At 36.4% G+C, this 24,569-nt stretch overlaps 1 protein-coding gene across 4 annotated transcripts in view; it reads right to left on the bottom strand.

Annotated features, from left to right (window-relative positions):
• ASAP2 (ArfGAP with SH3 domain, ankyrin repeat and PH domain 2) overlaps positions 1–24,569 on the bottom strand; it is an 83,410-nt gene that overhangs the window by 46,854 nt on the left and 11,987 nt on the right. For all 4 annotated transcript variants that reach the window (XM_053939706.1, XM_053939707.1, XM_053939708.1 and 1 more), the window contains exons 2-5: positions 17,499–17,571; positions 13,505–13,650; positions 4,781–4,855; positions 3,179–3,228 (exon numbers count right to left, since the gene is read on the bottom strand). In XM_053939706.1, coding sequence (XP_053795681.1) covers positions 3,179–3,228; positions 4,781–4,855; positions 13,505–13,650; positions 17,499–17,571 — 344 coding nt within the window. The remainder of the gene's footprint in view (positions 1–3,178; positions 3,229–4,780; positions 4,856–13,504; positions 13,651–17,498; positions 17,572–24,569) is intronic.

Here is a 24,569-nt window from a genome sequence, read left to right as displayed (position 1 = left end):
GAAAACTGTCACTTCCCAACAGACTACTTTATTATCTGGCACATAGCTTCACAGGTCTGTACTTGTGACTAGGAAATGCAGATGAACAATATGATATTAAGCATATGATACAGAGGCATGTGCAGAAAAAGAGCAGCCTAGCAGCCTTGAGTAGTTTGTTAACCAAAATGGAAAAAGAAAAGAAAGAAAAAAAAGGGGGGGAAGAATTTTAAAAATAGTTATTCACATGTAAGAAGAAATATCACTGGAAAAGATAGCTCACTAAACACATAACTAGAATTGGTTTTAGGCACAATCCAAACAAGGAGTTATCTAAAGTAACAGACTGAAGAAGGCTGAGCAAACCTCTGGCTATCAGCACCTACATCCACCATTCTACTCTGGCAACACAAGCTGCAGGTGGAGGTTACCTCTCCAGGTTCCTTTGTCCTTTTTATTAAAGCAGAGAGAATGAAGATACCACAACAAATCCCCCAAAATTTGCAATTAAGACTTCTTGAGGTGATTCTGCATCCACCCACTGCTACAAATGATCAAAACACACAGCTATAAGGAAGTTTAGATCCATTCAGGACAGCCACAGAATGAAAAGAGTTATTTTCTTAAGAAACCTCAGCAGCATGTATATATAATAGCAACCCAGAGAAACCTCACTGTTTTCCTATGTCAAAAAATTAGTATGCGAAAAAAACTGACCTGAACAAATTTAAGCTCAAATTAATATTCTCACCCTAAATTGAAAATCACATCATTAAAATTCCTATCTCTGGCTTTTAAAGACAAATGCTCCATAATGAGAGGTCGTAACATCTCAATTTATCTGGGAACTGATCTTATGTACAAGAGGTCTGACAAATCCCACAGTCCTACTGCCAGGGCAGGGGTCTCACGGAAGTTCCAAGAGTCAATTTAACTCAACAAAACCATGGAAAACTGGTCTGCTCCTTGGTATAAGCAACACAGCTTACACCGAAAAACAATACACCCTGACTGCCAACCTTATGCCATGAAAAGTAATTTCCACTGTTTTAGAGCAGCCTACAAAAAAAAAAAAAAAAAAGCAAAACAAGAGCAGCCCATTATTTGAAAGAATTGTCTTGTACACAGAATTCCCAGGCTCCCTATCCGGAGCCTCAAGCAAATGATCCTTTGGTCTTCTTCAAAGTCAAGGAGTCCAACAGACTTGACGAAGAGCTTAAAACTTCAAACTATTGATGTGGAGCTTTCATCTAACCACTTAAAAAAAATACAGCACTCAGTAACTGTATCAGCCCACCACTTAGAAATACCAAAAAAATGGTTCATGGATCCGAAAAAAATTCCTGATTAATGTGTGCTACCTTAAACTTTTGCATGTTGAATAACCTGACACGTAAATAGCTTAGAAATGAGCATTGTCAAGTAGGTCTGCTTCATTTGTTAAAAAATCTTGCAGAAAATAGAGATAACTGCAAGTAGAAAAAGGAAACCCATTTCAGATCAAAACTGAAGTGTCTTACTTGAAAGCAAAGTCATAAAAAAGGTTTTCTAAAGGATTGCCAGTTGAAAGAAAAAGAAAAAAAATTCATTATATCATACAAGCATGGATTCAATGGATTCAATGCCACAGACAGAAAACACAGTCAGCATCACGTTTTCAGGTCCTGAATGACACAGCACACAAAATAACATTTCCAACATGTCCACAACCTCAAATGAAAATCCCCAAATATACAAATACATATTCTAAGGGGATTTCTTACTTCTCAAGTACTTAACTAAATTAAATAACAACTGAAAATATTTCTGGTATATCTGACTCTGAAATGCCAGCTCTAAACAAACTGATGATCAAGTACAAATCTTTACATCACTTCAACACACTCATCCTAGTAATATTAGATCAAAAATCCTAAAAGCACTAGAGGTCTTGGTCCAGTAGTACATTCCTCTTGGTGTATGTCCCAGCAGTGCATAAATTTATTTTAAATTCTGCATATAAACTTCGTGGGTTGTCAGTACGAATAGTCACACACAAGTAAACATGCTTTCAGATCCAGCAATCAAGCAGTGCTAGACAACAGCAGACTAATTTATAGGACTATTCTTTAAGGCCTGTCCTCAGAGATCAACTACTGCCATAGGCAATGATTAGAAATCTTAATTACTTCAATAGTCAATAACTGGTACGGCACCAAATGAGACTGCTCATTGGTGTCAGGAACATAAAACACTGGAACCAACACAATCTTCTATGGATTTAGAGTGTCAGACCAGAGGTTCGTCTCAGTATTTTTGAATGTCTTTTTATGAAAATCCAGCTATAGCTAGGAGTTTCAAAAATGAAAAGCCACACAGGTCTTCCTCAATTTGATGCTAGAAAGCAATAACTAGCCCATTCTCATTGTTATTCATAAAAGGAATAATGAAATTTAGCTAACTGGTTGCTTCTGTGGGTAAACCAGCTACAGGAATAATTTCTGAAGACTTCAGACAGACTAAGTAAGTGGGCACCAGAGAACCATTATAACTTTGTGCAATTAAAAGATACATAAATGGTGCTAGATTTTCAGCCAGTCTAGTTGGCTGTGGATCTGCAAGTTATTTATGTTAAATAGTGTCATCATACGTGATTCTTCTGTACCTGCATCATCAGAGATGGTCTGATGCAAGGTAGCATTATTTCAGAAGAACAAAGATACTGTACATGTGACAAAAAACTGATAGTCAATCCAAGTAATACTGTAATGTGGAATAAAATTCCCTACAAAATTCTACTTCAGAGACTGTCAGCTTGTACTGATACAAATGACCTGGCCAACCCTGGAAACCACTGTCCCTGATGTAGGACATTGAATCACTTAAGATTTAGGAACCAGAATAAATTGTGTTTGATATTAGGTGTTGAGGTTTGTTGACTCATTCAATTTATTTAGCTAGATATAAAATTCCGTTTTTTTATAAACTTATTTTATAGCTGTTTGTTTGAACAGTGTATCTGATAACTTCAAACAAGTGGCTTATGCTAAGTAGGGTTAGATCCACAACATAAGACACAACTCACAAGGCTCAGATAGGTGTACATCCACTTCTAGTACATGCTGTACCTGCTGAGAGCATCCAACCTCAGCATGAAGAAATAACCTCTACAGATTTCAGTTACATTTCCCTCTTAGATAAAAGTTTAAAAGATACATACACTTTTGTTTCATAGTCCTTCCAAGCTTTATCAAAGGGTTTTTTCAGGTCCTGTCAAGAAAAGAGAAAACAGCCAGCTATTTACAAGAAAAATACTGTGGCTCTAACAATGAAGACACACCTTGGCCACTTGCAGTGCCTACTAGAATAAGGGACTTCACTCTTTCTTCTAAGGGTTGTGCAAAAGCAATCTTGCACATAGGAAAACCAATCTTTTAAAGAGAATTAATACATTCATGTTTTTAAAAGCATCTATAGGATGCTCTTTACTATGATTTTTACAGCTCCATTTTACTCCTTAAAAGTTATAACAACATGTTATCCCAAGACCACACAATGCAATTAATCAAAGTAACCAGTTTCTCATCATTCTGTCTCTGGCTCTACTGGAAAAAAGTCCCTGTCCCGAGGCTGCGGTATAGCCTTGGCTAGGAACTTGATTAATCACACTAAAGTTTAAAAAAATCAATTTTCTACTGACTTAATTGGAACAGTATAGACCTTATGGCTCAGCATAACCAATTCCATGAGAATTCTGAATTACTTATATTCCAAATTCCTTTATTTTCTTTCCTCTAAATAAGGTAATTTGGATAAAATGATCTTAACAAGTTGTAAAGTTATTTCACTGATGTCTAAAAATGCAAGAGCTGAAATTTTGATGAAGTTCAAGAGAACAGACAACTACAACTATCAGACACTGGAAAAACTTTGCAACTACAGATTAGGAACTAATTCTTACATGTTAATTAATTATTGAGGCAATTATTAAATTAACTAATGTAGCATTTGATTATATTCTCAAGGCAGTGGGGAAACAGTGTATTGTAATAAATGTATTTATTCTGACATAGAGAACACCAGGAGTGAAATGTGGTAAGCAAACAACACGAAGATAATAAGTCTATCTTATTAAATAATCTATTTATCCTCCAGTAATTGACAGAAACCAATTTTAGTCCATGTACATATTTTCCTCCTTCCTTCGATGCCCTAGAACAATAGCTGCCAGTCACTTCCTGTTTGCTCACTAGTAAACAAAGCAAAAGCCAAGTAAGTTCGCTTGCCATGGGCTCTGAAATTTATCATAAACATATCATCATTTGAGTCTTAAGTTGCTGTTATTTCAAATAGGAAATGTCCCTGGGGCATAAACAAATAGATTTCAGCTTCTTTAAGAAAAATTCTATGCTGATACAGTCATCTAATGTGCATTTCTTAATAGTGCCAGGTAAGTTTGGAATACTAAATACTAATAATCCTTTAAAATATAGTACTACCCTTAATTCAACTAAGTAAATATCTGAATCTTACACCTCTTTCTCTGCTTATCTTCTGTATCTCAGGCCTGCTTTTAAAGATTCTCAAATGTTGTTTTGTATACACACTCAAGAACACGAGGTATGTGAATCCACAAAAAGAAGGGATGACTTGATTCCCAAAAAATACCCAAAAACCAAACAAAACCCCCCAAAGTCTTGTTTATTGAGCTAATACATTACTTGAGTATCCTACGCCTTCCAACACTTAAGATTAATACACTTGCTAAAGGTATCTACTGTACCAACAACAATCCTATACATTAATAGTAGGAAAGACATACCCCTTTAACTCCTTTCAAGTCTCCCTTCAGCAAACTGTCCAATGGAAAAGTGATTATGTTGTTCATATTCTGAATCTGTAACAAGAAAATTATACCAAATCAGTTAATATAATTAGGCATAGAACATAAACTGTCTTAATACACACATTTCAGAAAGTTTCACAAGGAAATCTTACATATTATTTTCCTGCCCCTGCCTTATGGGCATGTTTATCAGCACAGCCAGTAATCAAAGATGAAAGCAACACAAGTTAATTAAACTCACTCTAGAAACAGTATAACCCAAACCAGCAGGAAATCTCCAGAAATATTGCTGATTATCAATATCTCATCTAACAGTGTCTGCAAAATAAGATCACTAATTTTTACATTGCCTTATTTCCTCATTTAAACTATATGAAAACAAGCATACAATTTTTTAGCACTGATTATTTTAAGTTCATGAGCATATTTTATATTAACCTTGTTTACTTTCCAGCCTCTTCAGACCTATTCCATAAAGCGTATTTGCTACTCTCCCAATACATAGCATCTTACTCTGACAGAAGTTACAAAGACAAAGAACACTGGCCTGTAAAATAGCCACCATTCCAATATTTTCTGTTTGTTTTAAAAAGCAATACATCTGCCTTATCTCATGTAAACTTTGAAACAAGAATTTAATGAGGTCTTTAGTATGCAAGTAATTCTAGAGAAAGTACTTCAAGAAGATAAAAATTATTTCCAATTAAGACAGTGGTAAAATAATAATGGTTTTTGTTAAGTATCTGTATGATAATATTTTAGTAGGTTAAAAGAACAAAGAAAGACTGTAAGAATAAGACAGCTAGGAAAAGATTGTATATCAACTCCTTTATGATTCAGGGAAAACATTCAAGGTATGGATCGTAATATCTAGGCAAAGAGTTTAACTGTAACTATTCAGAAGGATTAGTTGCTATGAGGAGCAAAACTCAAAATACTTTAGAATAACACAAAGAGAAAAGAAAGCAGAATAACTTTTGCAGCAGTTCAGTGAAAGTTGCCCTTGGATGAGTTACTTATTTTTTTGGTATTTTATGCTGTTCTTTTAAAATGCAATTTTTTTCAAGAAGCTCTGAAATACCTACATGAAGATGGATTTCAAATGTTCAAATCACAGAAAAAACTTTGCATCATGTAGGAACAAATGCTTTTATTTCTTCAGGAATAATGTCAGGGACATCATCCCCTTTAGCGTAACCCATCCAGAGATGAAAGAATACTAAAATTTCAAGGAAAAAGTATTTCCAATTATGGATGCTTCAGTCTCCCCAGAATTGTAAAATACAAAATACTATCACCCTGTAGTTACCTGGTGGCCTCACTAGAAAAGACTCCGTGATATGTAACAGCTGTTGTTAAAACAAACCAGCAAAGCCCCACTGTCCTCACCTTTCCTCCCCAAACAAGCTACCTAATTGCATTTGCTTGAAATTTCAGCCACCAGAAAAAGTGAACCTTCATCAATTTTAAAGGTTATACAGACTGTCTCTGCATGGAAAAGCTAAAGAAATACAGAAAATCTGGTCTTTCAAATTCTTAACACAAATCGTATTTCCCTTCCTCCACCCTACATTTTCTCCTTCCCAACAAGCTGCAGGACCCAGCCACAGCCCTTCAGAATCAACAAGTTATATTTCAGCTCTGTATTGGGGTTGTTTTTTTAAAGTATTTCCTGTAAAAATTGAATGATCAACATGTACACATGCTTAGCTGGCAGTGCTGGAAACCATCCACCTCCTAAGTCCTCAGCAGTACCATCACATGCACATATCAACACAACCATTCCCAAAGGGAATAAAATTATACGTCACAGATACAGGAGATAAGTGCAAAGGTTTAAACTGTACAACACCTACATAAAAGACTCCCAAAACTTCTAGAAGCTGCAAGTGGACATCCAGAATGGTTTTTCAGGTGGAAAAGAGAAGAGGTCTCTTTCAAGATATCTTCCCACACCAGGTTTTCTATTTTTTTATTCTATTTTATGAGTATGATGTAGTCAAATGTCTAACTTAAGGATTAATACGTTCACAGCCTCCATTTAATTATTCTTCAAATTCAGTAGACAGGAATAAAGAACAAAGCATTTCTCAAGAGCAGACTCAAGATGAGTGATTTTTCTTTAAGTCATAAAAAAGAAACCATCTGAAGTATTATCCCAAACATACTCATGTGTAAACATCAATCAGACTCCAAAATAGTTAAGGATATTTGCTAGAATTTCACACCATGAGGTCTGGAGTCCAAAGAAACTTAAAAAAAAAAACATCAAAAAACATACAGGAGAAAAACTCTACATTCTTTTAAAAAGTTTAGAGAATGTTTGCCTATTCAAATTATTCAAATTATTCCTTCTGTGTGCCATCACCTGTATATTACCATCCATCTATTGTATTCCCTATGCTCCTATTCTATTTGTAACAAAAGTAAACATACATAATGCATGAACTTGTCATTATTAACCCAGTTAGATGAATCATACTCCCTCATATTTATAAGTCAGCAAGCAATATACAGATGAAAGATCTTACATGTTTTTCCCCTCTTTCTTGAGAAGCATAAGCTTGGGTCTAAAAATACAGACCCATTTTTGGCATGCAGAGAAGCACTAATATGCTGCAGCTCCTACTCTGTGTGCAGGGTACAAGGAGCTAGAACATATGCAATCGACTCTACATTTTGATTCTATATTTATGTTTAAAAATGTGCTTTAAAAAAATACAAAGGTGTAAGAAAGCTTCACAGAAATTAAAAGTAATTCTGTCTCAGAGAAACACTAGCAAATTCCACATGGTTAAAAATAAAGGAAAAAAAAATACTTGACCTCATTTCCACTTCAAACTTTGCTGCTCTGGCACTTTCAGTTTTCCTCTGACAGTTTCCAACAAGATGACAGTGTAAAAAATTAAAACTTCCTAAGCTGGAGAAGGCTCAGAGAAGAAGAAATGGCAGGAGAGAGAACATATAAACAAAACACATAGCTGCCAGAACTGTTGGTAGAAGCAACAAGCAAGTCAGCATTTGTAAAGGGGAAAGATGTTCAAGTGGTTTAAGGGCCTATGGTTAAACATTTAAATTCACTGTTTGCCAGCCCTCCTGATTACTTAAAGCTCTACTCCATAAAAGTGTCCTATACTGGTGTCTGCAGTACTTCTGTAGGTTTTGTTTGCTAAATCCAAGCAAAAAGGAAAAAAAATCCTTTTCAGTATACTTCAGAACTTCAGTACTTTTCTTAACATGCAGAACTTGAAACTTTTTCAGTTTAAACTAAAATTCAGGCAGTTGAGCAGTATGATATGTCTCTTATTGCCACTACTAAACCTTAGATGCAGTCCCTGTTCTTGCCTGTGGGCTTCTCAACCATCAGTGTGCTTGTGTGTGCGCAGGTGATGGCAGTACTGCCTGCTGACAAATCATTGCTTATTTTCTTTTTTTTTCATGGCAAGTGCTATTGGATTTAATAGTTTCCAATAATTTTCCTAGTAACATGAGCTTTAGTAGGACAAGGCCAATCAATACAGCAGGCAGAAAGTGGAAATCAGAGCATTCACTACAGATAAGACATTGTTTGTCTGAACTTTAAGGTTTAACATCTACCCCCAAGACTTCAGAAAAATGTGTAACAAAGGCTGGCGGTACAAACTTTCATCTTTGCACTGTGCCTTCCCCTCGCACACACGGACACAACGCTGCCCTTCCTCTGTCCTCACCCCTTTCCCCCACAGCACAGGTGTGGCTGAGCTGAGACATCACCCACCACCCATTATACCACAGGGAAAATGACTCCAGCAGAACAGCAGCCGAGCACCACTAAGTGTCCACATGGAGCTGCTGGCTCAGCTGCCTAGAAAAATGCCTTCACACAAGACACCAAGTGTTGCCACCATGGACTACTTAGAATCAGCCCCACTATTAGCACCAACATGCAAAAAACAAACTGTGAACTTCTCTATTAGGAAGTACTTCACAGGAAATGTGAAAAGCATAAAATAAAGAGCTGCAAAAGAAAAGGAAGGAAGAGGCTTGCGGTTATTCCAGCCCTTCTTCCTTGCCAGTGGAGAACTCCAGAGTGCACATTTTCTAACCTAGGTTGAAAGACCTAAGTGGTAGGCTTCTATCACTTTATCTGGGACATTTCACCTAATATTTTCAGAGTGAGATTCCATTTATATGCAATTTATTATTTTCCTCCTCCACAATCAGAGTTATCTGTGAAGCAAACATTCTTCTAAACTTGCTTCATAAACCTACCTATTGAAGCCCTAATCATGTTTTATTACTGTCCTCTGAATTTCCTCCAGTTGAATCCATACCCTTTGGAAAAAAAAATAAAATTTTATTCCAGGTGGAGCTGAACCCATGCTGCTAAGGAGGAATTATTACATCTTGGTTTATATCTCTATAAGCATAAATCAAAAAGTACTCTTTTTTAACTCACACTGTTAGCCAAGTTTTCCTCAAGTATACTGGTAAAAAACTGAAAGCTCACAACTTAAATCATTGAGCTCCATATAAAATACTCCAATCTCAAATATATATATACCTGTAGAGTTTTCTCACAGACTTCAACGAGTCCTTCTAAACAAAAATATGTTTGCGAAGGTTCAGCCATCAAATGTTGTGTTGTAACACCTTGGTCTAAACAAAGAAAATTCTGGGCATAAATTTTTCAAGTTCATTACATAATACAGAAAAGATAATTCCTTCAGTTTTGCTGTTACCTTTTACAGTTAAGCAAATTTTCTTTCTTCTTACATTTAATAAAGTAAGTAAAGCAAGAGCATATGGTCAGAAAAATACTACTGCTGTTCTTCCATTTTTTCTGACTAAAAATCCAAGGATTATTAATAGAAAATAGAATCTCTTAGTTCCAGCTATCTTCCACAGAGTGGAAATATCAGATCCACTCCTCTCAATGCAGCCTGTTTCATTAGCTCTAAATTTATATAAATGAAAAATAAAGGAAAAAAGTAAGTATAACAACAACACAAATGGTATTTGTTAAATAGCTACTTCACAGATCAAACCCCTCTTCAAGGAGTGTTGACAAAGACACACAACTAGAGTTTATTTCTTCTCAGTGTAGCAATTTAATAGGATTTAAAGGAGAAAATATTTAAAGTGCAAATATATTGCAATGAGCCTTTCCTTGTCCTAACATTTTTCATGTTAAGACTCACACCTTTATCCCTTGGCACTATACTTAAGAAGGAATAGTAATTAACACTACAGGCAAGTACCATACAGACCTAACCCACCTGGCAGCATTGTCTACTCTAGTGGGTGGTCCAATTCTATTACGAATTAGTAACAAGGTTGTCCTTAACAAGCAATATTGTGCTTTCCACAAAATGTAGTATGTTATCTCTGAAAATGGCCTCTAGTATTTTCAGATCTTTCACTACCAAAAAGACAAACTGATTGCTCAATCTTCTTAAAAAACAGAAGTTGAAAAGAAAAACTTAAGTTGATATCAGAGTTTTGGCAAGAGAAAATAATTGCACAGTATATCTTATAAAGTGATCCAAATAATGCAAACTGGGGTAGAATGGCTAAAATAAGTGGTTACAAGGATCTTGTACACAGTAAATAGACATTCATTTCTTGAAGGTGCAGTTATAAAACCCTTCAAAAGTGAAGAAAAACTACAAAGGCTGGGGTGGGTTTTTTAAAATTTTATTCACTATTTGAAAGTGCACACATAAAAGCAGCATAGCAAACATAAAAAAACCTCAAGACCTAAACTTTAACTTATATAGTAAATATACAGGTTTTAGGATTAAAAACAAAAACACTTCAGCTGTTATTGAAATATTTTAAAACACTGATGTCTTGATAAGGCCATAGAAACTTCAAAGTCTTTTGGGAAACTTTTAAAATTATTAGGGAAAACAAGCACCTGAAACTCCAGTTAAAGCTTTATAATGGCTTTCCTCTACCTTACTAAGGACAACTTTAAGGAAAACCTGTGTGCAGAAGCACTTTAGAGCTACAGATCTAAATGTCATCCAGGCCAAGAGCTGACAGAACACATCAGCTTCTAGAAACAACAATAAAATATATGACAAAGCAAAACTTGACAGTAGCCCTAAAGCTTTCCCAGTGTTAATAGCTTTGGCATCTGTTCCAGTCTGAACATGTCCTCTCACTTCCTTGCACATTCCCCATCCACTTCAGTTAAAATCTTCTGTGGAAATTCAGCACTCTGTGAAACTCCAGAGATAGGTCTATTTAAAGAGTACCTTTCAGAATGTTTTTTCAACAGCTTCAGGTTGCATGGCCCTGGCTACATTTTTGATGAAAATATTTACAACCAAAACATGTGGAGTGCTACAAGGAAACACCAGAGGAGAGGCCTGTTTTTAATATCATTATGTTGAAAGCATTCAGAGTTGGATATGTCACCTCATTGTGAGAATGCACATATGGCTATGACTTTAATAAAATACACCCCAAATTATTTCCAATTACTGTACAAAACTTTTTATACTGGTCAATACTCTTTTAACCTTCTAGAAAACTAGACCTCAAATACTGAATTTATGAACAGATTTTCAAAGTGACCAGTTACTAAAAATTTATTATAGTGGCATTAACTTCTAATAGGCAAGGCTATATAAAGCTATAATTTTTCATTATTCTAGATTTCTTTTTCATAAATATGGCATTTACAAGCAACAATGAAGTTCATCTTTTTTTCATATGTATTTCTTTCTGGAGGAAACTATTTTCCTGTTGAGACACCAAATTCAAGGACCATTAGGTTTCCTTTGCTAGTCAGGAGAAAACAAAAAGCTTCAAACCTCAACAATATGAGGCATATTAGGAAGGAGCAGAGCATTACAGAGACTTGCTCTTCACCAGACAGTATTAAAGAGAGAAGGTGCTTATGCTACTGCAATATTAAAAAAAGAAATTACATTCATGCATGTGCAAAATTACTCTTGCCTTCAAAAAAAGAGAAAGTAAGAACCACAAACTGAGAGAAACTACAGACTTAGCTACTCTCTTATAACATACCCTGTTCTTATACACACAAACTGAAGCAAAAGGACATAGCTGCTACTAAAAAAACCCACCCGTACCTAGCAAAAAGGACCACAAATATTCCTTGGAGAAGACACACAAAACACTGAGGCAGATAACAAAAGGTAACAAAAACATGCATTCCAACTTCCCATGGATACTTATTTTGGTTTTTTTTCCTTTCCAAAGCATGGAAGAAAACTTATTCTTGTCAGAAACATTTTGCAAAGATAGTAGTTTCCGGTTTTAAGAGAACAAATAGCTAAGATTTTTGGTAAAAAAGCAACACCTTCTAGCTTTCAGAAGCATTCTTGAAATGTAATACATTGAAAGATTTTTCTGGGGAGGGGGTGTAGCTTTTAGCAGATTGCTTTTTAAAACCACTTAAACATCACATTTCCCAGATCCATTTGCCTAATGAATTCATCATATTTCAATTAATATATGATAGAGAGGGAGTTTTAATCAACAGAAGGTATCAATTAGAAGACCCATTCTACTTTCCTTTCTACAGGAGCTGCCTGCCTCTGTACAAGAGACTTGGATAACTGACTCACACTGAATCAGGATGCCTCTTCTGATACATAATCTCAGATAGTATTTGTACATCTAGAGAAGTTCAAATCAATATAACCAATACAAAATACATCTCGTTGTTGATAAATACATTTGTGGCTGTATTCATCAATATCATGATTGGGTAAAAAGACAGGACAGCATCAGAGAGTGAATGGAACTGCCCTAAATCCCATCAGCTGGAAACATTCCCCAAAGAAGTGATTATGACCAGCTGGCTGCAAACTACAGACATTTGGTCTACACTCACAAAAACATTTGATGTGTCTTCATGCCACTGATTTCAGCAGACACAGACTTTTAAATGCTCCTGGGAATCTGGGTCATTTCCCCTTCCTAGCCCCTGGTATAAGAGTACTGTGAATTCAAGTAAATCAAGTAGTTAAGACAGGGGAAAGCTCTAGTTCGTAGGATGTAATCAGAATCTACCCTTTTTGCACCCTCTGATTAATGTGGAATTGAGGCTGAAAATTCTCCATTTATAATTAAAAATCACATTCTTCCATTTGGCTCCATCCCATTTGGCTCACCAAAGAGGCTTTTAAGACTTACTGGCTTCAGCTGTAGGATTGGTCCCCAATAGACACAACTATTGTTTTAAGCATTTTGCTTGATTTTGTTTCCCTGAGTCACTTCCCTGGGAAGCAAAAATGCTCTCTTCCAGGGCCACTAAAATCTCCCTTTACAAAAACAAATGGAAAGTGGGGAAAAGTAAAGTAAAACATTGTGATCACACAGTAAATCAAGTTGGGTTTTGCTGGTTTCACATTTTAAAACAAATCGTGATGTTTTATAATGTGTATTATAACTACTTTATTGTGGGAAGCTTTTAAGCATGAGAAGTGTTGGAAGATGGGTGTTTGTTGTGTTTTTATGTTGTGGCAGTTTCTTTTCTGGTTTCTTTGGTTTGGGTTGAGTTTTGATTTCTGCAAGGGGAAAACCTAGGACATGAGATATTTTCATAAGCTGAGAATATTTCAAGAACAGTGATTGCTAAAACACAAATTGTCTTCAATATGAAGAGCTGTTATAATTCTAAAATACAGGCTTTGGCTTTAAAATTCCAAAGCAATTTTGTTTTTCTTAAGCAATTCTTACCAGATTTTTGAAGAGTGCAGTTAATTCCTTTGTAAACACAGAAAATTTTAAAAACGCTGTTCCCAAATCTGGGTCATCCCTGCAAACACAGTTGCCACCAAACTTCTCCAGTGCTTGTGTATACTGTTCTTCATTTTCCACATGAGCTTCGAAAAGAGCAAAACATGAAGATATCATCAGCAGATAAAAGATTACTGAAATCATAATTTATGGGTTTTTTTTTAAAGAAAACCTTTCCAGAGTTATTGCTAAAAATGTTCAATTGATACAAAAATCCGTCATTATTTACACTTTAACACTGATATGCCAGAAGTACGACATATCTCACTCGTTCTGGTTTGCAGGTACCTATCCACACGTACAAATGACAATGTGCCAAGACAGGACAAACATCTGACACTGTAGAAAGATCCACAGTATTTCTGCACCATAGCAGAGACCTCATAACATCTCCCAACTCCCATAATGAACTTTCAGATTTTAGTCTTTTATTAACACTATTTTAACTGTGTGCTATTATGTATTACTGCATGCTGAAAAATAAACAGAGGAGCTAAAGTGTGCTGGCAGAGTCTTGGTTCTCTACAACAGAAGGCAACAGAACAAATATTCTTGGGTCATCCTAGGAAAAAGGACTATAAAACACATTACAGAGGAGGACGAAACCGTATCTATGTCAGTTTTGTAATTCAGGGCAGCAGTGGGGATCTGAAGCAAATCCTAGCAATCTGCATTTACCACAGGCCAGTTTCAGTTCTGAAAGCAGTTCTGGTTCATGAGAACCAGATTCCTTTCTGAGACAACAAAACCAGAAGCTCTGCCCTAGAAGTCATCCAGTGGTCCTGGGCTACACCAGGACAATTCATGCAGCACACATCTAACATCAATGTTCAGAAAGCTTTGAGCTGCACATGTTGGGGGGTTTTCAGCCCAGGGCATGAGAGGAAATCTAGACATAAAATAAATTCAAATATAAAGGAAATCTGAGAGTTTTAACTACTTTGCCCAAGTGATTTACTCCTAGGTCACCAGGTTATCTGCCAATATAGACAGGCATGAAAAGTCCCTTTGTCAAAAGTCAATTTGACCTGTGGAATAAAACAGAAACAGAAAGTTTTTCTGAACTCAAGTTTAGTGACCATGTCATGCTTAAGTATGTGGACAAAGCACACCAAGTTGGCATCTTCTCAGCTAACATTGCCTATTTCTTATTCTAGCTGTAGACAATTTCTAAAGCTTTAAAGGAAGTCAGGGAAAAAAAAAAAACTCCATACCCTAGAAAACAAATTATGCATTAATAAGGACAAAGACTGTCTTGGTCATTACATGAGACTAGCATAAACCCTAAAGATTATTTAGAGAGGATTAATGTGTTTAAAAAAGCAATGATTCAGTTTCATTTCAAGCCCATTTGTACACATAAACACATTTAATATCCAAAGGATTTTTGATAAAAGTCCTTTCCTAAATTTCAGTGAATTAGTTATATAACCTGTTCAATAAACTTATCATGCTCCAAACTAAAAAGAAACCTGTCTGTTCATGAGTCCTATCTGGAACGCCATTCAAGAACTTTTTTTCTCAAATAGCTACAAATTTTCTCTAATTTCCAATATATGAAACTAAAACCCAGTACAGTAATGGTATAACACTATGTAATTAAAGACTGACATAATGTACATGCAGAATAGGAATTACACAAACAGCACTAATTCTACAAGTCTTTAACTTGAGCACTGAATTTGCAGCCTGTGACAGATAGCTATTAAATTTAAAAACTGAATACTAGCACTGAAAGTTACTTATTTTCCTCAGCATCAACAGCAAGGGCTGAGCATTTGCCAAAATTTTTGCTATAAGATGAAGTAAGGATGTTCAACTAATTCTACTGTGTGACATATATACACCTGAACAAGCTTTCAATGAACTGGCACAGGCAGAAAAAATGAGGATGTGGCAGGTCACAGCTCCTTTAGATCTCACATCTAGCCAGTAAGGTGAACTATTTCCGCACTGCTTTCTGCATTTTTGCTGCTTCCTGCATTCAGCTTAGCTTACATGAACCCAGGTGTGAGAGGAGAGGTCAGGCCACAATTCCTACAGCAAAAAGAAAAAGCTGTTCCTGCATGAAAGCAAGGTGAAAAGGCTGCTACCATTAAGTGTTATGGTTAGATGTGCAACCAATAGCTGAGCCATGCTGACATTTTACCTTAGGAAACAAGCTTGGCACCATTCCACATGGCATCCCCAGGAGTCTTCTATTCCCCAGCATCCTAGGGACTGTTCTTCTGGATTCTGAGACATTCCCCAGAATGTTGATGCTAGTTTATTGCAGCAATACTATTAACTAAGCTGGTACCCCCAAGTGCTTCTGAAGAGCACAAAAATCTACTTTTCTGATGGAACCCTCCAAAATACTCTTCCTGTCCTATGGTGTTTTCCTGACAAATTTTAAAAGTTTCTCTACAAACAAAAGATATGAAATCAAAAAAAAGAAACTTGATCCAGTTTTGAGGGTTTAGAGGCTTTCTTTAAGTAAGAACCCAAGCTACAAATTGGGAGTCACTATGTAATCCTTAATAATGGTTTGTAAATGCTCACACTAAAAAAGAAAGACAAAACATTACTTTATTACAACATTATAAACTATTTAGGGAACCTATACTAAAAATCCAGTCACTGTGCTCTTCTGAGTCTAGGACCATGGGGTTTGTTTTGTTAAAAGAAACTCCAGGGGCTGACAAGTGGCTTGGTTAGTGATGTTTCTGCTAGTGGAAGATAAAAGCCTCCAAACCTTTCTTGTCAAGATTGGGTGGGCAGCACAAATTTAAAATGTGGGCAAGGTACTGATTTTAGGCAAAGACTAGTGATTTGCTACAATGTTCTAACAGGCACTCTGATTAGAAAGCATAGTCTATCACTCTAAAATAAAATTTAAAAAAAACTCAACAGCCAAAAAAACCCAGGCAAGCAAGAAAAAGAAGAGAAGAGAAGGATGCCAAACCAATGAAACAGCTCCTGATGAATCTTAAACTGAACCCTCCACAATCCAAAGATAATAGCTTTATTACATTCAACAAGGAACTTCGTTTCAATTACTGGAGAATAATTATACCACAACAGCAGTTCTTTTTCTAACCTTGTTTGAACACCTACATGGCCACAAGTTCTGTCAGATATTGGTGGCTCTCCAAGGTTGACAGGCCTACCTATTTTGCATTTAATATAGGTTTTGTTAGCTCTAATTGCTATAAACTGCACAGTGAGAACAAAAGCCAACCAAATGCCATTTCTTATCCACAAAAACAAATGCTATTTCTTATTCAAAAAATGCTGCTAATCCACAACAACAAAAGCTTCAGTTACTTTTTCAAAGAAGATAAACATACACAATTCTAAGAAATTGGCACATATTTAAAACTGCATGCAGCAATAGTTCTTTGTATTTTATACAGCACTGTATGAAAAATATCTGATTTTTTACATCATGACAATAAGTTGCAGCTCATCAGCTCCCTCTTGTCATGAAGTTCCCAACATACATAAGTGGAAGCCACCAGGGAGACTGAGGTTTCACAAAGCAGTAGAGCCAATGTAGCTTCTTATTGCTGCCAAAGAGTAATTTCACCCCCCCACACACCCTCATCTCTTGATGATACACATGGCCCTACACTTCAGGTGTTCATCTAACCCCAACTAAGTTGATCTCACTGCATATGCAGCTTTACACAAGCTTAAAAACTCATCTAGGTATCTGCCAAGCAGCAGGCATGACAGAAAGAGCAGGTAGCCCACACCCAGTGGAAAGAGGAGAGCACAGCTTTACCACTTGGTACCAGTACGGCAGCAAGAGAGGTTTAGCTACCCCACAGCACCTCATCCTTACTGAGGTCATGATCAAACAGCTAGTTCAAGATTGCCATTTCAGTATGACATCTGACTGTTTAAATCTTCTTATTTCATCAATATAAACTAATAGGAATTAAGTACTTACCCAGACCAGATAAGTTTATGGCTTTGACAGATTTCTTCATTTTATAGAGAACAGTTCGGTCAACATCCAGAGCCTAAAAAAAAAGAAAGAAAAAGATAATAGTGGATTGTCTTTTGGCAAATTTGTGCCCTGGAAACCTGCTGTGGTTACAACTTATTACATAGTTAACTTTATTTCCACAATTAATAAATTACTTGCCATTTGCTTCCATCCCCATCCATACAACCTATATCCCTTAGCCAAAAAAACACCTCCTACATCTTTGGCTGGGGACCAGCATCATATAAACTAAGCAGGAAACAATTTACAAAGTATTATCTTTCCATGCTAAATTATTAAAGAATCTTAAAACAGTTTTCACCCATCGTATATTCTGATGTTGCTGAAGAAATGAGCAATACCGCTTCCTTAGGCAGAATATTGAAAATGGAATTTAATTTAAGTTTTCCTGGATAATTTAGTTAATTGCTTTCTCAACTACATGAACTTTCTAACTGCTATGCTGAGCAAAATAAATTGCATATCTCTCAAATATCTTTCACACAGTTTAACACTAGGCTAAGCTTTCCCCAACACTATATAAAATTCAAGTTTAAATCTTGCCTAGAATGCTCAAGCACTTATAATCAGTTTGTTTCAAAGAAAGAAGTAAAAGCAGGTAATCATTTTGCTTACTGAAGTGAAATATGAGCAGACTCAAAAATGTAGAATTATTCCAGAAAGGAGAAGCAGAATTACGGTTATAGAATTTAATTTTAAAAAAAATCTGTGAAACTTGAAGAAAATATATGTTCCAGAGATGGGGTATCTTTAAGCCTCACTGCAAAACAATACTGAACACTACAAATTGTATTATGCCAAGAGCTGTTTGGCATGATACATGATAAAGCAAAGAAAACCCACCAAATAAATTCCAGTTTTCATCCAAAACATTTCAATGAATTGCAGCAGCTACACACCTGATCTACCATTGTTTAAAAGTTAGCCCCTAGGGGTCTATACAATTATTTTAACACAGTGAATGCAAAAAGAAATATTAAGCCCCCTGATTCTGGGAGTATTCTTAAACTGAATCTATTTAGACCTCAAATAGGGGAACAAAATCTTCACAGCATTCCATGGAAACCAAGAAATTTTGACAATGCCTTAACATCAATGGTTACAGTGTCATGGTACTGCTATATCCATTGGAGGTTTTACATCTTTATAGTTCACATCTGAAACATATCAGCAGGAGAAGTGCAGAGGCCTTTTCACCTGGAATTTTGAAGTACAGAGGAAGGGGAAAATAAAACAATCTAAGCAAGCCCACAAGAGCCAGATCTGTTCACCCTCTTCAGCAATTTGAATTCCATCTACTACAAGAAGTCTGTATCTAGTGTGATGTCCAAGGTTAGATTAGTCACCTCTTTGGATGGGAGTACTTGAAGTGAATTCCCGCATTGTATATTTGGTGATTTCTAAAAATAACCTCAAAAAAGCACCCTCTGATCAGCTGACTACAGAGGAATTATTTCATTGATGACTGCATCAAAGGGCAATCACCCTCTTGGAGTACAAGTGAAAGGAATGTCTCCAACTACAAGCAATACGAGCAACAATCCAAAGAGAAGGCTGACAGCCAGAGACTTAAAACTAACAAATTAAATTCTCAGCCAAGTCTTAGATTTGTGTGTGCAGCTGAGAAAATTTAAATCTCTGCACCTTAGTTTGAGGGAGATAATTCTTAAGGAAATGTCAGAAGGATAAATGCATGGGATTAATTGTATTACCATGGTCAGGGATCCAGACAGATCTATGGATTCATAAAATTCTCTGGCCCAAGACTGCCTCAGTCAGAAAGCACAAACTCCCAGTAAGGAAAAAACCTCAAATTCTCTTCCTCAACTAAAGTCATCATTTTGGTTTGAAACGTCTCTCAACCAACTTCCACTTTCACCAGGATCAGGTAGCAGAGGAACAAACCCACAAGGCACAGCACAACCAGAGTCCAACAGGAATGGCAGCTAATGCCCCTAATACACCACTGACAACTCAAGCATTAATCCATTTCAAACAGCTGGTCCACATAAAAATTCAAAACAAAGGGTAAGGGGGAAAATACCCCACTGAGAATACCAAGGACAATACAACAAGCAAAACCTAAAACCTTCATGTGTTGAAACTGTACAGGTCAGGCTTTCTTGGGTCCTCTCTTCATCCTCTGCCTGTCTTTTCAGCTGTGTCTGTGCAAAGCTGTACCTGTACCTTAACAAACTGTGACTAGAATTGGGGGAAAAAATCATTCTGGAAAGCTTTCCAAACAGGAAACAAAGGATAACAAATATCTAGCCATTTGAAGTGGGACCTGGATATATTTATGAAATACAATTACTATGTTTCCAACTGTGGTAAGAAAACTACACTTGCTGTTGTAGGAAGTTTTGTCTGTTCCTCCCTTCCTTGGCATAACCTTCTCATAGTGTGTGACATTTAAGAGTGACCATGTGTGCCTACAACTATGGGCAAAATAGTGAAAAGCTTTGCATTTTAAATACTGTATTTCACTCTTGCTTACAGACCAAAAAATAGAGAGGAAGACTTTGCCTTTGTTTTATTGAACAGCATTGGTGTTTATTCACATCTAGTGTTTCAAAGGAGTCATTTCAGGATAAAACTTGAAAATGTCAGCTCCTTGTCTTTAGTGTTGTTCTTCATATTTCCTTGTCCTTTTCTTTGTCCACATCTTAGCACTGGTAAATCAGTTCAAATCCAGCTGTAGCTTCACTACAGTTCACATTTCTAAGCTTCTGCTTGTTTCATAAATATACACATACTATACCAATGCACATACATGCACCAAAATGCACCCTAATTCAACTTCTTGGTGCATTCTCAGTCGTTTCAGATGCTGGAAATTTTTAAATGGCTTTGGATGTTGCATATACTAGCATTTCTTTTTATTCACTTAAAAATGCCCAGTGAACTCCTGAACAAGAAGAAAAGTGACCATGTATTTCACATGGTGGGACCAGTTTGTCCTCTCAGGTAATGTTTCTAGTTTTGCCTCAAAGAACTCCATTGTGAGGCTGCTTATTTTAGCATCTGTTTCAGCACAACTGAGACTATGAGGCCATATAAATAATTTTCATGGTCCCACTCAGCTTCTACTAATGAGCACTCAGATTTCTCTGTTGTTAAAAACAGTAAATATAGCTTTGACTTAAGGGGGGGGGGAATTCTCTACAGTACATAAGACAAGAAGTCACTTTATTGTGGAAGTGGTGTTATGCATGTGAACAGAAACAGAAACTCGAAAGTGACCTTCTTGAGTGTGCCCTTGTCTGTGCAATCTTTTTTCCAAATACAGAATTTATGTCTTCTGTTAATTTACTTTCCTGTGATTTCTGATGACAATCTGATGAAACCATTTTTAAGGTAAATTACTTTTTAGTCAGAAGTATACTAGGGACAGGAACGAGCATATCACAATCAAATGTAGATTTTCAAAGGAACACAGGACAGAGGACTCAAGCTACCAGTGATAAGTAGCAAAGCTTTTTTCCACATGTAGGAACAAGGTCCAGTTTCACTCGCCAAAGGCCAATTTCCATTTTTGCTGCTTCAAAGGTTTTTACTTTGAACAGTAAAATGCGTCAACTAATTAGAACCAAATCCATCTTAGCAGGAAGAAATCAGTCTGAGACTACTGAAACATCCTGAAATGTTATTCTACATCCTACTCTGTATGCTTCAATCTAATTAATAATAATAATAGTTCTGCTTAAATCTGTTTCACATTGCTGGAAAGATTTAAGCCTACCAGGATTTACAATTTTCAAACATTTAATTGCACTGCTTCCCCCCCAAAAACCTCAGAAAATAAAAAGATTGGCATCAATCCCCAAATCTATATTGTCTAAATAGATCTGTGCAATATAGATGGTTGGCATAAAAGAGGAATGTATTATTTGCTCTTTTTAGCAGAGAGAGGAGAAACAAACTGTTCTATTATTAGCATATTTAACTGAGGGAGGAAAAAAAGCAGGAAGACAGAAACTCAGAAACTGAACATCCCAGAGATGATTTTGGCACCTTTTACAGAGCCAAAGGGTATGGGGAAAACCAGGGCAGTAGCAGCATAAGTGAAGAGTCCCCAGGCTCTAGCAGTTCATTAAACATCTTTTGTGCCAAACTTACAGCAGAAGTCTGGGTCTTTATCTTATACAAGTGTCCTCACACCAGTGTCTTTTTTCTTTGTGGCCCAGAAAATAATTAATTATCTGTGAAGGAATAGAAAAAACAGCCATACTGGATCAGATGAACACTGCATTTAACCTGATATCCTCTATAAGGAGCAGCCAACAGCAGATGTTCAGGGCAGCAAGCAAGGAAAAGCACGTACACATCCTTCCCCAGGATAATCTCCCAGTTTCCAGTAATGAGTTTAAAAACAAAAGACTGATATACTCTCAACCATAAACACTACATAGTCCAACAGGCTATTCTCAAGAGAAACAAGCCCAAATCTTCTCATTCCAGACAAGGGAAAGAAAAAATCTAAACCCGACAGCATACCATGGGAAGTAGTGACAGAGGAAGAGAAAGGAGTTGGCCATTACCTTTATTTTGCATTTAAAACAGTTAAAAATCTCTAACACATTCCTTCCTTCTTACCCACAGCAGCTTCCTTTTGGAAAGTGTAAAAGTAACTATTTCACATTTTCAGCTATTTGGATGGGGTTTTGCTGAAAGTATTCAATAGAACTGGATCTGAATTTGAGGAAAGTCTCAAGATTATAATTTTGTAAAATAAAGAGCCCATTGGAGCAACAACAACAAATGCTTGGAAGTACTGCTAAGCCGTAATAAAATTTTGGGAAATAAACCCTGTGTCATTTGAAAGATTATCCTGGAGTCAGGAACCTACTTGTTCTTCCCTATACTGAACATCTAACTGACAAATATACAAAAAATATTAACACACTGATATTTGATCTATTATACACAGTTATCTTATAACTATTTTTTAAGAACAAAATCAGATCTCACTCTTAATTTTAGCAATTTGCTTTAAAACATTGAGCTACTCAACAATCATAAATTCTGCACTTCATCCATTCCAGTATTTCAGGATAAGTTATAATGCCAGAGGCTGCTGCAGATGCTGAACATATATAGGAACATCCTTCCCAAAAACAAAAGGGCACAGGAAGAAACTTGGTCAGTTAAGGAAAAGAGAGGCAATCAAGTAGTTATTGTAGAGAAAGCAGAACAAGACAAGGTTCTTGTGCCTCACTGGACTGGTCTCATTTAATAATTAACAGCAGCAATTTTTTTATACTTGTATCCAGGAACCACAATAGTTTGGCTTTTCTGGTGTATCTTTACAGGCAATCTGATATTTGCTGTAATTAATCCTTGTTGACTCAAAAGATCAGAGATATCCACAGACATTCTGTCTCAGCTTGTTATTTTTCTACTAGAAATGAACTGTCAACACCGCTGGCTTCAATCCACTTTTCTGTAACAGAGGGTGGTAAAAAAACTTCCTGAATTATGTTATCCCTCTCCAGAATCCTCTTTCCATTCTCCTACTCTTATGTCATTTCCTCCTTCAATGTATTAGTTTCTTTCCTAAACCCTCTCCAGTTTCCTTCCACTGATCACCTTGCACATTCACAGAGGGACTGATACAAAGGGTGGAAAAAAACCCTTACAGGCATAGTCTGGGGCAAGGCATTGTAACTTCTGAATCTGTCCTAGAACAACAGTAATTTAAAAACACTTCCATTTGAGGCAATTACTTTACTTGGAGCAGGCATGTGAAAAAACTGCAGTAGCTATGACAGTTAATTTGTATAAATGAGCTATTCGCTGTGAGACCTGTCAGCTAAAGAGACTGAAGGTTCAGAGACAAACCTGCAAAAAAAGGACAGAGTTTATGGCAGAATCATCTCTGAAAGGTCCCTTTCCACAAAAGCATTATTTCTCCAGCATCCGGGTTCGTGGTTCTTGAGGGTCCAATGGTAAGGCAATCTGTTTAAACAAGCACTGGTGTATTTGGCAGAAGAATGTAGTAAACTCCTGAGCTAAGGATATGCACAGTGGAAAAAAGTAACACTAACGTGCTTTGGGAAATTAATACGTGAAAGTGCAAGGTAATTCTGCTAGCAAGACCTGAGCATGATGACTTTGTACAATGCATTTATAAAAACAAAGAAGGCATGCCTAAAAACCAGAATTCTCTAACAGACCACTTCTATAAGAAGAGAAATCCCAAATCAGAGGTTCAGAGATAGAAAATGTTACATCATTAATACTAAAAAAAAGTCACTAAATGAGACTGCTTCACACTAAACAGGTGCTGTATCTGTGTATTAATTGATTTCCACAATCTGTGTAGTGAGGCTTCTCTCACTACAAAACGTTAGAAATGCAACATATACTTAATTAGGAAGTAGACATCAAGCATTTTTGTGAAATAAAATCTCAAGCTTAGAGAAAGAATGGAAGCTGCTTATGCCAACTATTTCTCCAGAACACATCCACCTCCTGCATTAACCAATTTTTACACTGAGAGATATGTTTTTCTTCTCCAACATCTGCAGCTATCTGCTTTCAAAGACAAGATGACTAGACTTTAAATACAGATCTCAAAAGCAATGTAACAGATGATGCACTTAATCTTTACAGTTGCTCATTTATAAACAGAGGGGGTGTAAAATAAACTCCCTTATTTAATATTTAATTGTTGTTTATTTTTTCAGTTGCAGTAGCCAATTCCTGATATCCATCTCCCTTTATTTACTATTACATGCTTCAACATTCTAAGATATATCACCATGTAAAATAAAGTAACATAGGCAACAGGATTAAAGTTCCAGTGATGATTGTCTTAAATTGACCAGTAAGATTTACCAACCCTTTAGCCATGTCAAAATTCTCTGGTCCTCACCCTGCAAGAGACTTTTTTCTAGCTTCATGTTTTTGCATTTCTGTCTGCTGTCAGCATCCCTCAAAGCCATTCATGATTTGGAGTCCAGCTGTTGGAAGAGGCTGGTCCGCACACTGTATCATTCAACAGCATTA

The sequence above is a fragment of the Vidua chalybeata genome, chromosome 3 (genome assembly GCF_026979565.1).
Source record: "Vidua chalybeata isolate OUT-0048 chromosome 3, bVidCha1 merged haplotype, whole genome shotgun sequence".
Lineage (NCBI taxonomy): Eukaryota > Metazoa > Chordata > Aves > Passeriformes > Viduidae > Vidua > Vidua chalybeata.
Note: the sequence above shows the minus strand (reverse complement) of the source record. Positions and strands in the feature narration are given on the sequence as shown.